This window comes from Vollenhovia emeryi, unplaced genomic scaffold, assembly GCF_000949405.1.
Source record: "Vollenhovia emeryi isolate VEMERY1.0 unplaced genomic scaffold, V.emery_V1.0 DF939156.1, whole genome shotgun sequence".
Classification (NCBI taxonomy): domain Eukaryota; kingdom Metazoa; phylum Arthropoda; class Insecta; order Hymenoptera; family Formicidae; genus Vollenhovia; species Vollenhovia emeryi.
Window position 1 is genome coordinate 602,663 of NW_011967210.1, and position 14,322 is coordinate 616,984.

The 14,322-nt window shown below is 38.0% G+C and overlaps 1 protein-coding gene across 2 annotated transcripts; it reads left to right on the forward strand.

Annotated features, from left to right (window-relative positions):
- The first annotated feature begins 9,285 nt into the window (after positions 1 to 9,285).
- LOC105565018 (ubiquitin-conjugating enzyme E2 W) lies at positions 9,286 to 12,450 on the forward strand. Of its 2 annotated transcripts, none has more exons than XM_012017831.1 (4): positions 9,286 to 9,948; positions 10,550 to 10,900; positions 10,986 to 11,061; positions 11,239 to 12,450. In XM_012017831.1, exons 1-4 carry the CDS (start codon positions 9,904 to 9,906, stop codon positions 11,250 to 11,252), a joined length of 486 nt encoding a protein of 161 aa, XP_011873221.1. In that variant the 5' UTR covers positions 9,286 to 9,903; the 3' UTR covers positions 11,253 to 12,450. The 2 variants fall into 2 exon arrangements, with proteins under 2 accessions (XP_011873221.1, XP_011873220.1); XM_012017830.1 differs by lacking the exon at positions 9,286 to 9,948 and adding an exon at positions 10,022 to 10,308.
- Positions 12,451 to 14,322: the final 1,872 nt, after the last annotated feature.

Consider the following 14,322-nt stretch of genomic DNA (forward strand, 5'->3'; position numbering starts at 1 on the left):
AAAGGCGAAAACGGGAAAATTCAAAACTCTTTAACTATAATATAACGCAGCTTGGGTAAAGAGAGGAGGGAATTGTTTTTAATTTTAGAAGCTTCTAAAAATATCCCGAAACATCTTCAAAGGGAATAAAGTTCCAGCATAACACGCTATTAATAACATTGGCATTTATTCAAAAATGGGCCGCGCGTCGCCAGTGCCAGTCGTTCGAATCGGTGGAAAGAATTTGCTTGCACTAGTGCACACTCTGTTCTAAGGCTCGTTTATTTTAAATATCTCTTAAAAGACTTCTTAGCTAGTAAAATAATCCGCACGACATTCGTACAAATCACTTTTTGGCTAAATGAGTTTTTGAACGTGTATTTAAGATTAAATATAAAAACTGACTCTGAGCAAGGACAACTGATCTTCTAGCGAATTCGGTTGCTTGCACTAGCGTGCACTGAGTGCACATTAAGGTTGCTTTTTAGTCAATTGTTATATTTAACTTTGTCTTATAGCGGATATTCGGCAGCTTGCATTAGTGCGCGCTGAGTGCGCACTGAGCGCAAAACTTGTTTACAGCCAATTCTTATATTTAAGGATCGTCTTAAATACCTTTTGAAATACTTCTTAGCTAGTAAAATGATCTGTATAGCATTTGTACGGGTCATTTTTTCTGGCTAAATAGATTTTGGACATGTACTTGAGATAATCATAAATATAAGAGTAGATTCTAAACAAGCCTTGGTGCGCACTCAGTGCGCACTAGCTGCCGAATTCACTATTAAATACATGTTCAAAGAGTATTTAGCCAAAAAGTGATCAGTACAGATGCTGTATGAGTCATTTTACTGGCTAAGTCTTTCAAGAAGTATTTGAAATGATCCCCAAATATAAGAATTGACTGTAAACGAGCTTTAGCGCGCACTAGTGCAAGCAACCGAATTCGCTGCGACTCTTTCCTAATGTGTTCGGATTTATCAATAGACTGGCGTATTTAGCGACTTCGTTGTTCCTCTTTCGACCGCTCAAGCGTCATAAACATGTTGTCACTCGCGCGACTTCGAGTGTCTCGTTCGCGCGAACGATACGAAGGACGTTTCCTAGTGATTCGTACGGTCGCCAGCTATAATTAGTCGTTTTGCTCGTCGCGTAATCTCACGCGGGAGCGCGGATAATCGGCCGCGATTGTGCCGCGTCGCAACGCGCAATGACGAGATACCTATTTCCGTCATAGCGTCGTCGATAACGAAAATCGGGGGGGACCCTCTTCGAGGACGTGGAGCAGCGCGAAATCTTTTTTTTTTCCCGCCGGCACCGTTATGCTCCGCTTTTTTTCGTCGCCGCTTATGGGAGTCACACTCTCTTATACGCGGCTCACGACTTAGACAATGGCGAGAGAAATTACGCTGGTGAATGTCGTGAGAAACCCGGTTGTGCGCGCCGCGTTGCCTCACATTGTCGGAACAGGTCGTGTAATTGGCCGGCGGTGCTCGAGATCTTCGGTCGTCTCATCCCGCGCCAAATACGCGAAGCGTACGTTACGCACGGAGCGGAAACGCGTTGGTCACGCCGCAAGAGAACGTACCTCCCCTTCCCCGCGACCCCCTCTCTCTAACCAACTGAAGAAATGCCAAAGAATAATGTGTCGTCGCTCAACACATTCCGATCTCAAGTCCGAGCCGCGCTAGAGTGCGTTCGTCCTTTGTGCGTGATTAGATAACAGGGAAAAGAACGTTTGTACTTATTTTAACACTCACATGCATTCCCGTCCGTAAGGTTGACAACTTTATTGCGCCGGCAACACTCGCGCCATTTGCGTGGATCGTTTACAGTTTGTTTTAGCGCATACGTGTTAAGGTATAAGATAATTTTGTCACAGCTGTATCGGAAGTAAATAAAGTTTTTTTTAAAATTATGTATGATTCTTCATTTTTCTCGTATAAAAATACGTCTTCGAGTGGCGTTTAAGGGGTGTTTATCACGGCGTAAATAATTTATGGAACAATGTTTATCTCGCGCAAAAAAGGCTTCACTTTTATATTGTCTATCGGAATATTAGCGGAATAATTGTTAAAGGCAACTTATTGTTTCCCGCAAAGTGTTTTGAAACGCTTGCGTGAGCAGCTAAGTTTTCTCCTCGATCTTATCGAATTATCGCATCGATAGTTTGTAACAACTTTAAAGTTCCATCTCGCTGAGGTCCGTTAAGCGAATTCGCGTGAAAAAAGAAATGCGGCATGCTTTGAAAAGCTTGACAATTTCAATACACGAAATCAGTGATACGTAAAAGTAATACTTTGTGTCTTTAGATTTTTTAACAAAATTATTTATGCACATAAGTATGTTTGAAGTGGTTATATGTATGTAGGAAGACAACAGTTCGACGCAATATTTTTCTATATATATAATTAAATAAGCGTTAATAGGGAGGGGGGGGGGCAATAGATTAAATAGTTTAGATTTTTTCAGAAGTCTCTTGATAAGTGAGAAGTTGATTTAAGAAACGCATTTGGAAGATTTGTCTGTATTTCAACATACACGGAAGGAATTTTCTCAGTGTATCCTGAAAATCACGTAATTTTGAAGAATTTTTATGAGACTTTTTTGAAATTTTACCATACTTTTCACTAGTAAAGTGTATGGTAAAAACTCTCATAAAGTTCTTGAAAATGCCACGTTATCTCACTATAGTGTACAAATATAAATTCTGACATATATTAGCAATCTAGTTGCACTTGGTCTTTGATAACGAACGGTAAAGCAAAAAGTTAAAACGCTTTTTATCAAACAATACGATTCACTTTTTCTATACTTGAAAGCCATTCTGCCGACACATTATCTGTGATTATCTATGTACGCAATATTGCTGTACTCTTATGATTGAGATTTCTCGTCAATCGCGGGAGAGACACTACATCTTTAAATAAATATGACTGACTGCGCCTGGATTTTCTGAAGCCTCCAGCAAATTATGTCATTACCGAGATTGATTTTTGATTGCATGTCGTATGTATCGGAAGTCGCACTTAAAAGACTTTCAATTACACATTACTTCTGCTAATTTGAAAGCAACTTGTTCTTTATTTTTCTTTTCTTGCTTAGATATCTTCTAATAAAAATTTAATTTGCAATTGATTGGTAAAATACAATAAAAATTTACAATTCTATTTTTGCTCGAAAAACAACCTTCAGCTTTAAATTTATCAAGGAGTTTACTTCCGAAAAGAAATCTACGCAACTTCTGATACATTATGCGCAGCAATAAATAAAAGAGATTCGAATCGCTCCGAAATATATCAAGAACCTAGAGTATTAATTGATAAAGTATCAAATGAGAATTAAAATGTATTTAATGACACGTCCCAATCAAATTTTCGCTGAGAAAGATGTCTACTCCAGATTTATCAGGAATTTGTCTCACTAAGGGAAAGCGAACATTCATAACGTGTACTTTATTCAATGACGTGTCGTATTGTTACTTGCACATCACATAATTCAATAAATGATTTTTAAATTATTTTTAAGTCCAAGTTTATCGCAGAATACAATCGACTCCAAGACATCAGTTCTTCGAATTTTGCTTTCACGAGCGCGCCAAAGGCGAATTCCTCCGGCGATTCTTTCAAGCGCCGCGATCAACGAATCGTTACACGAGCGACCGTGTTTGCGCGGTTATCGGATCTCTCGGCTATCGCGAAAATATCGCGTACGTGCGTGAAGATGCGCGAACTTCACATGCATACCTGGGTATTCGATCGCGAAAAATGAGCGCAAGGAGGAGCGGCTTCCCCTCGTCTCCTCGTGAAGGGACGATCGCGTTCTCCTGGCCGGCAGCAGCTCGCGCGAGGATGTTTCCGCAAGATATTTGCATACAATCCGGAGAGACGGGGGCCGACGGTGGTTTAGGAATCCGCGGAAAGCGGCCGACCGGTTAGCTTCTCCGCCTTCCCTCCTCCTCGTCCGTCCGGTGCGACGCGCCGCGTTCCTCCAGGTCGAGGGCGAGGGCCCCGCTTCGAGGGGTCCCTTCCTTCCGGTTCCTTCTTGCGGTACCGGATGTGGAAGCCCCCAACAACGCGGGCCAACCGGAAAAGCGTTAAATTCGCGCACGCGCGCAAGAGAGAGAGAAAGATCTTGCCGGACGACGAAGAATACGTGGAGAACGGAAGGTCCGTCGCTTCGTCAGCAACGTCGGGCGAAAGGTGCCGCGCGGTCGAGAACCCAGCAAGTACTGCTGAGGCCAACAGGTGAGCCGTGCCAGCGGTTTACGGCCAGTGGCGTATCACACTGGTATCCTGCTGAGGGCAACAGGTGTGACGACGCAGTGAGATGCCAGGAGCGTAGCCTACTGTTTCATTTGCCGTTTGTCGCTTATCTACTGCTCGCTGTTTGCAATTAATTTGATAAGAGAAGACAAAATACGTGTGAATACGCTTTAATTTCTCGAAGACCCTTCCGCGAAGCCCGAGAAGCAGAGCCGTGCATGTTCAAAGGTTCATTGTTTAAGAAGAAATTATAAAAATACGAAATTGCAAATGCGCCTCAATTGTTCATGGTAAAAATTAAACAAATGAATATAATTGTATAAATCACCATTTATGTAGTCTGTGATTGAATAGATATAATATTAACCTGCTACTGTGCCGTGTCTTTAAAAAGTCGTTGGAATTTCAATTGAACTCTACTGTCTATATTAGAAAAACGTAGGCAGTTTTATAATTATCATTCGTAAATATTATTAAAAAATGGTGGAAGTACAAATATTTATAATGCATTTCCAAATGCAGTCGGCTTTAATAATTTTCATGGAGACCGAAACTTGACCACGAAGAGCTTAATAAAACGAGCTATATCTCTCATCTGTCACACGCCGTCTGATTAGCTTCAATACTGGAGATTAGATCGTGGTTCGAGGAAACAATGATCCTGAAGTTTGAAAATGTCAGAACTTTCATTGCCAACTGCAAAATCTATAAGATATCGAACTCTCGAGCGTTTTCTCTAGGGGTGATAATTTTTTTATTCTTACTTATTTCTTTTACGGCTTCTTAAAAAGCTGTAAAATATACATCAGAGAGATAATTGAACTTATAAATAGTTAAGTGCTAACAAGGGGAAATTTTGAAATTTTGTTTCCAGATTGTACTTGAAAAGTATCCGATAAAGAGGTCGAAAGATCGAAACGTTGTGACTTAAATATGTATCACTTTTTTTGCCAGTTTGGTCGATTTTTAAATAATTTCCCCTTGTTTAAATAATCACTGGCGACAATAAGCCTCCCTCAATTCGGTTAAGAGCTTAACACTTCTGATGTAATTTTTTTCTAAAAGCAATATTATTTTTAGAGGAATATTAATTGCGTTATTTAATCTTATATAACATATAAGATGACACATTTTTGTGTCAAGAAAAACTGAACAGTGGCAAATAATACATAAGGATATGAATAGGAAAATATTTAGTAATTGTGCGTAATGAAATATTTAATTGGAATCCCTACTGGATCGGGCTTCAATTAAGTTGTAGAGCTTTATGGAAGAAAACCGGTTCTCTCCGAATCCGGAAGAAACATATGTTGAACAAATGTTCCCGGATAATTCACTGACGCTCCGCCGGTTCTCGTAAATATCGACGATCGCGGTTTCCGACACGAACCATTCTGCATCCGCATTTCTACATGACATATGCAGTTTATATTCGCGCAGAAATGCGCGAACTTATTTCGTTTATTACATCCTTCGCGAAATAAGATTGCCCGAAGCAAAGAAACGAAGCAAAATTGAAAAACGTTGTTATTTATTCACCCTTAAACTTATATAATATATAAGATGACAAATTTATGTGTTAATAAAAACTGAACAGTGGCAAAAAACAAATAAGGATAAGAATAGGAAAATATTTTAACAGATTAAGTCGAGACGTTACGTTTTCTCGATTTTTTTTCATTTGCGTCAACTCCAACTTCTGTTACTTTTTTATTTTCAATTTGAGTTTTACACACTTTCACACGCAAGGAAATTAAATTATAAATTTTCATTTCTTGATTAACAATTAATGTTATTTTGTTGTTGCGTACTCACGCGAAAATCACGATTTTTTCATGTTCATGAAGGCACACTGCATTAAAAGTGATGAGAAATGTAAGCAATTTTGTTTCTTATTAACATGCATATTCTATAGTTCATCTAACGCATTGACTACTGTCTCATTATGTACATTATAACCACATCGCGCTCTATCATTAATGTACCGAGAAAGGTCTCGTATGGATGGAATTTCTTACATAGAGAAGATTAACGCACACATGCTTTAAATGCGTAAATTATACTTAATTTGATTGAATTAATTTCGAAATAAAAATACGATCCTACTAGTTTTTAATTATCATGAAAAATAGAAAACGACAATTTCTTTAATTACGTCAATTCATTGGCATTTACCATAGTTTTAACATCGCCCATTTCATATATAAATATTATTTAACACACAAATTATCTGTTTAATAATATTAGCATGTTTATTATCAGTAAATAATTTAATATTCTCTAACTGGTCATTTCTGCTTAATATTCTATTCTATCCAAATGTTTCCTTTCCGAAACAATTAAGCAGCCATGCATTATCTTGCATCAAAATGTGCACAATAAAAATCTTGGCGGGGACGAGAATAGATCTGGCATATTACAATGAGCGAGATCGCCCAATCGTATCGAATGTAGGTTACACATTCGCTCACCTAACATCGCCACTTCCTTTAGAGGCTTTTCGTCTCGTGCGAAGTAAAAGTACTGGCGCGAGAGGCGTCGCGCGTGGCCGGCCGCTTTTGCACAACAGTCTCATTCAAATCACCCAGCCGATTTTGTATTCCCGAGAGCCATTACTTTATTATAATATTATCTCCCGAGGGGATCCTCCGATCAATCCGCCTACGCCTCCCGTGTAATCTTCACGAATCGTCTTTGCTTCCTGCAGTGATTATGCCGCGCTGTGTGACACAAATGAGGTGCGAAAATCGTCATTTTTTTTACACGTGGGAATAGATCTTCTGTATTTGTACATGGCGTGCGTTTTACATAATCCGATGCTTCGCACATCAAGACATATTTGCAAAGGTGCAAAGAATATCTTCGATGATCTCGCTCGATTCATCAATAATACAAAAGTCATGTTATCGATGTTAAACAAAAGAAATACTCGAAATTTAAATGCTTAATAAATTTCGATCTTTATCGTTCTATATAATTCTTTAATTCTTGTCATGTTGACGCCTCCATATCGGAGACGTGTATATTTTATATCTTCTTGCGTCATAATCTCGCTGACGCAATTTATGTCATTGTGAATCATGTCAGTATCTCATAAAGATAATCTATTACAGAGTACATTATAGTTATCGCATTACCGTAAACATACTTGACGAAAAGCAAAAGTTATCGCCTTGGAATATATTTGCAATACATTAATTAAATAATAACGAGAAAGACAAATCGCTAGCTTTTCGATCTGAAGTTGCATATTATACTTTGAGAAAAAGACACTAGGTACTATTTTACACAGGCTACTAAGCTCAATTTTAACGGTACAGTACATATATTCTTCATGTTATCCCGAGGGTAGATGCTATACCTTTAATTTACGCAGATAAACTGCAGAACGTTTATATTAGATAAGTAAAGTTACGACATGACGTAGAAGTTTATAACAAAAGTGTAACTTTTCAAATCTTTCTTTAATGTTCTGCATCGATGCCACGCTTTCTGACATGTAATTTATAGAGCATACATTGTCTACATGAAAAAATTTCTAAAAACTTATAAAAACACGTGGACAATACGTAAAGAATTCATGTAGACGTAATTTTTAAGTGCCGCAAACCAACACGCTGCGAAAGCAACACGCCGCGAAAGCAAGAGAGAGAATTCTTGATCCATAGAAAACGCTTTGTAATTGAGCTTTATTTCCTCACTGCTAGGATGCAAAAATCATTTTGGGTGATGGTGTCAATCTATTAATAATGATAATATATGTGTAGTCTATTAGTCAAGTTATTTTATATCATATTACATGTATATTTATGCAATATTTTTTGTAATCAGGTTACTGGCACGGCTGAAGATGTCATGAAATATCAAACGTTGCTTAGTTTACAGCAAAATTTAAATACATTTTTGCCTGACACGCAATAACTTTTGACGTTACACCTTTGGATATATATTATTGTGTCAAATTAAAAGAAGAAGCCCTGAAAACTGGACTAAGGCAGCTACAAGAATTAACTTCGCATTTCTGTGCACTAGCTGCTCATATATAGTTGTGTATTGTGTAATTTATATCTTTAGTGTATATTAGAGGACATATATAAATATTAACAAAAATGAATATACATTTAGTTTATTTAATATATTAACAAAATATTACAAAAATAATCTTAATATTATTATAAATTAAAAGGAACCGATATCAATAGTATCAATGATGTCAATGAAAATTACTGTGACGTGATTTATGGGTAAAAGTATTTTGGAATTATTTTTCGCTGATTATATTGCGCACGCGAGAAGTATGTCGTTTGAGATAAAAAAATTGTGTGTGTCAAATTCATTGCATACGGAAGAGAATCGATGACCAAATATGTATTTTTATATCAATTATGTAGGTAATAACTTTATTGATACATTCAATGATGAATGTAAGTCCCTTGGAAGTCCTCTCACTTCTCTATTAGCGTCAATTAGCGTTTTCAACTGACTGGAACTGACATGGGTTTTAGCGCTCTCGGCTATTAACCCTGGTCCAGTCGAAAACGCTATATGTGGCGATCGAACGAAAAACCAACAATGTTTTGTTTGGTTTTGAACCCAGGTCTTTGGATTACCAGACCAGCGCACAATCCTCTGCTCCACGATCGCCACAAGAGCTATGACATATAAATATTAAAACAAAAATGAATATACATTTATAAATAAGTAGAACAATTTTTCCGACAGCTGCCCTCTTGTGCCGTTCGGTGAACTAAAATTGCAGTCGGTAATCCATTTCTCATGGTAAAAGGCTGGGGCAGGCATTTTCAGTGGTCGAAGCTCCAGCATCGTGGACACAGGCCCTAACCTGCGTCGAATATCAATGGCGGCCGATACTCAAATGAGATAATGTGATTGGTCGACGCGAGTTACGCTTTACGCAGGTTTCGCTGCATGTGAAAGCGCCTTGAGATTCGCATTGCAGACCCCCCACGGCCCGCATTATCAGTTTATCCCCGGGCTGTGGCCACGTCCCGACGTCCGGGATTCGATCAGCCGCTTCCGGGCTGGGACGCGCGCACGTTTTCGAAGATCGTGTGTCGCGCGCTTCACGAACTTTGACGTTTACGGCGCCGAGCATCGATTCTCCGCGACAAGCCGCCGTAAATTATTGAGGGCGGTCTCTACAGCGTGTCGATATCCCGCTGACGTTCGAGGCGGCAGTCCCGGGAGATCCACCGATTCAATTTTCTCCGCGAAACCTCGGACCGCGGACCGCACCGCCCGTCCGTTGTCGGCGGCGCTATTCGCATCCGTCTTGCCCGTGAGAGAGTAGAGGGTACCGTTGCGCGTACGTGTGTGTGTGTGTGATCGGTTGGCGATCAGTGGTGATCGCGCGCCTCGCGACAGCTCGGCTGTATCGCGCGAATGCGTCTCCGCCGTCGATGACGATTACGACGACGACTACGACGACGACGACGCTGACGCCGCGGCAGCTCTAGCGCGGAGCGCCGCCGTCAACCGTCCGTTTCCCCAGCAGCTTGTCACCCGTCCGCCGCGAGAAGAATGCGAGAGAGTCACGGGCGAACGTGAGACACGCAGTACACACCGCTTCTCCGCGCGCGAGGGAAACGCCGAGCGGCCGGGGAGGACGAGCGCCAACAGGCCGCGGTTATGTTTCTCGATGGAGAGCCCCTTGACGACAATGGCAGCAACGTCCCCGTCGAAGGTACGTGTCTCGCGGGGCTTTCCATTCTTTGTTTTTTTTTCCCCTCTGTTCTTTTGTCTCTCCGCGCGACCTCGCAGGAAATCGGACAGGGAAACAAAGAGCGTCTTCTCGAGTCCCGACCGGACGTGAAGAGTGCGTGTGTCTGACGGACGTCGCGTCACGGGAGACGCACGAGCTCCGCCAGCGACCTGTTCGTCGGCGACGAACGATACGAGCCGTCGATCCGCGGATGCTCGATCAGGGGCGACCGTAATGTTCGATGAAGAGTTTTGCGTCGCCGGAACGCGCTTGCCTTTAAACGCAACGCGTGTTAACTGTTGGACAAGTTTCGTCATCTATCCACGTCTCGGGATTCAAATGGTGTGATGTTTTTTTTTTTACAACAGCCCTTGGGTGACTCATTATTTGGCATATGCTACAATAGACTGTTAGGAACTCCTGAAGCGAGAGAAATGATGGTTAAATGCATTGATACATGTTTCCAAAGATAAGGAAACTGATATCACGTTCATCTCTTTGAGCAAGATAGTTTTCTTCCCCGCGAGATTATTTGATAATGATAAGAGGACGTTACGTTAAAGGATTTCTTTTGTTCTCCCAGAGGAGACTGCAGAAGGAGCTGATGTCCTTGATACGCGAGCCGCCGCCAGGTGTACAAGTAGACGCAGAATCGGCTGGGCAAAACCTGACACAGTGGATCGTGCACATGGAAGGCGCTAAGGGCACGCTGTACGAGGGGGAGCAGTTCCAGCTGCAATTCAAGTTCAGTACCAAATACCCATTCGACTCACCCGAGGTGACTTTCATCGGTGGAAATATTCCCGTACACCCGCACGTCTACAGCAACGGTCACATTTGCCTGTCCATATTAACGGAGGACTGGTCTCCCGCTCTGAGCGTGCAAAGCATCTGCCTGAGTATCATTTCCATGCTGAGCAGCTGTAAAGAGAAGGTGCGAGATAAGGCCGCTAGATATTATATGGTACATAGCGCGTGTACAATGTCGTCTGTAAATAACCCAAGTACTTTTCATGTAGAAGAGACCGCCTGACAATTCGTTTTATGTGAGAACCTGCAACAAGAATCCAAAAAAGACTAAGTGGTGGTATCATGGTGAGAAGATTAGTTTTATATATTATGACATACAACTTTTTGAATCCATCTCGTGCGTTTTTATCGTATCATCTGTGTCTCAGCTGATTTACAATTTTACGTATACAAGTACAGATTTTTGTGAGTTTATAAGTAGAATTATTGTTTTGAAATATAAATAAGTTTTTTTTGTTTTAGATGATAGTGTCTAACATTGAAGATCGTGGGAAGATTTCAACTTGGCAACATTCAGTTGTTGGACCAAGTGGGATAACATCCAAATGGAACCTGATGCATTAAATCAATAGAATTTTGCATACAATATTATATAGTAAAGTCAATATAACAAGAAATTAGATACGTACTTTAAAAAAAAAAGACAAGGCTACAACTTACTTATTACAATTATAGAGTGCAAACTGCGTGAGTTGTTTAATCGTAAATTATTGCAGCGTTGCTGATAGTGAAGCGTATTTTAATTATATAGAATTGTCAGTAAAAAAAGTAAATTAAAAAAGAGGTAAATAAGAAGGTATTATTTATTATTAAGATATGAATATGAAATTTTCTCTCTTGTTACTCCGAATTTAAGGAGATTGCTGAGATGTACGTTAACAAGAACATTGAATAAATTTAGAAACAATGGTAAAAATCTGGTAGATATATGTATACTATTAATATTGCAATAGCAATACATTATAGATACTTATTTTCTAATAGAACTCCAAAATTATATTGACTTAATCCATATCGATTACGTGTAAAGTACACATTATTTGAAATTCAATGGATTATTGTTTTTCCATAATATAATATATCTCTGTTGCATTTATTTGTCTCTTTTATAAACTTTGGGAGGCTATCACTTATATTATTACTATGTATTTAATACGGAACATATTATATTTAAAGAAATGTAGTGAAAATTAATACACAAAAATTCATATTCATTAAATTTTTCAATATTAGCGCTTATACACAACGCAGTTATGAGTTTTATTTAAATATGCACATGTGAAATAATGTCGTATCAGACTACAGTTTTTTTTATAAAATTCGAAAGCTAAAAAGTATATATATATATATATATACAACTACCTTGTATATTACCTTGAATATGCCATTCTATTATATAAAATAACACCTAACAAATATATATGTATAACTGGTAGAAATATATATAATTTTGTTAGATGTTATTTTAAATAGGGTGGCATATTCAGGATAATACAATGCGAAATTAATTAATGGCACTGTTATATCAATAATTGGCACACGCTCCAATAATATTCTTAAATTTTCGTGTCAGGTAATCTCCTAATTGCATGTATTAGTTAATAAAACTTTTTGTACATTTACTAAAAGTGTAAGTGACAGTGATATTAAATTTCCCGACAACATTTAGCGAAATTTCTTTCTCTAGTCATTAATTCATCGCACCTTATACATTAATAATTTATGTACGCTAATGTATGCTGACTACGTCATGTGCAAAGCATACGAGAAGATAACAAAAGTTTTGAGAAAGATAACTCGTATCAAATTGGAACATACATAACGTGACTGCAATAAAATAATTTATTAAAATCAGACTTGTCGCAATTATTGCTTTATTATTAGATACAGCATTTTGTAGTAGTAGCATTCTATATTTAATACGTGATAAATTGTTTTTATCTTCAATTATAAATATAAATCTTTAATAAGCGAATAATAAAAACAGTATAACTAACAATAAGAGATAATGAAGATAAAATTTTGTTTTGCACTTGATTTAAAAGAAGAACGCACAATTCTTATCTTAATCGTAGGCATAAAATACTCTTAATTATATAATTACTAATCGATATCGATTTATCATTTGACGAAACAATCTAATATGATATCAAAGGAAAGGCTGACGTTAAGACTTTAATTAGTTGGCGATTTATATATTGTTTCGTGGATTAATATGTTGTTTTCAATCTACCCATAATTATTAAGTAACTGCTGTTAATTTATTTTTAGTTTCATCTTTATCAAGTCTTCGGCAAATGCTAAGATCAATATAACTACTTTCGAGATCTACGTTCCGAGAAGCAACCTGCGAAGCTGTGCTCCAATTACTTTCACGACTAAGTATTCTCAGAAACGTCCGCGGGAGATGAATCTCATCGTCATCAATTACATCGGTACACCTAAGTACAATAATCTTTAACAAAGTATATCAGTAAGCATGCATAAATATGTCTTTAGCCATAGATATATGTTACAGATATGTGTACAATTACGATATCAAATTGCAAATAAGTTTGAATCGCGACTTGACAACTTTCAAACCCTAAATCACCACAGGTCTTATTTTTCGTGTATAAATAACTGTTATAAAGAGAACAAACATATTATTTATATATATTTATATCTTAAAAATTTGTTTCCATTTTCTAAAATCAATTTTCCCGAGAAACATTTAATCTACACTTTCGATTTATTTGTCGATTACATTTTTCGTCATATCTTTATAACATGTGTGCATTTCATGTAATGAAATTGATATAGCAACGTATATTTGAACTCTACGCTAATATCACTGGCTAGAACAAGTGCACGAAGACATTCTGATTGAGAAATTATCATTTTATTCGCGTAATCGCACATTTATCATATACGCATATATTATTATTATTAGTGTTGCGAAACCACTGTCAGCACTAGTTTTTAGTCATGTGCTTTCATTTATTATCGCGCTACAGTTATCTCCAATATTCATATAGGATCAATAATGTTATTGATTGAATTACATTATTGAGTACAATAGTTTTAGCAAATATATGTGACACATAATATTAACATCTTGGCATGCTAAATAAATTTAATTTACAATCTCATTGCATCCAGAAGAATCTGGTATATTATCTGTTTCAGTATTATCCGTACCAGATTTTTTTTTCAAAGAAAGATTGTTCTTTAAGACGTTGTCTTTCTAAATTCGGTTTCAATTTTGTTTGTTTCTTTACAGAAAAGCCTTCTCTGCAAGACTGTCTGAGCTGCAAATTAAAAAAAAATACACCGCCTCTTAATTCGAGGCAAACAAATTGCGATATAATTAGCGGGAAACACTAATCTTTCATCTTTAATTGCAAACAATTGTATAATAGACCGATATATATATACAGGGTGGGCCATTTTAATTTATACAGTCGATTTTTTAAAAAACTAAAAGAGATATGAAAAAATGTTTCAGACAAAAGTTGTATGGTTTCGAGGGGGACATAAGATGGTACCATAGGTTTGACCTTGAAG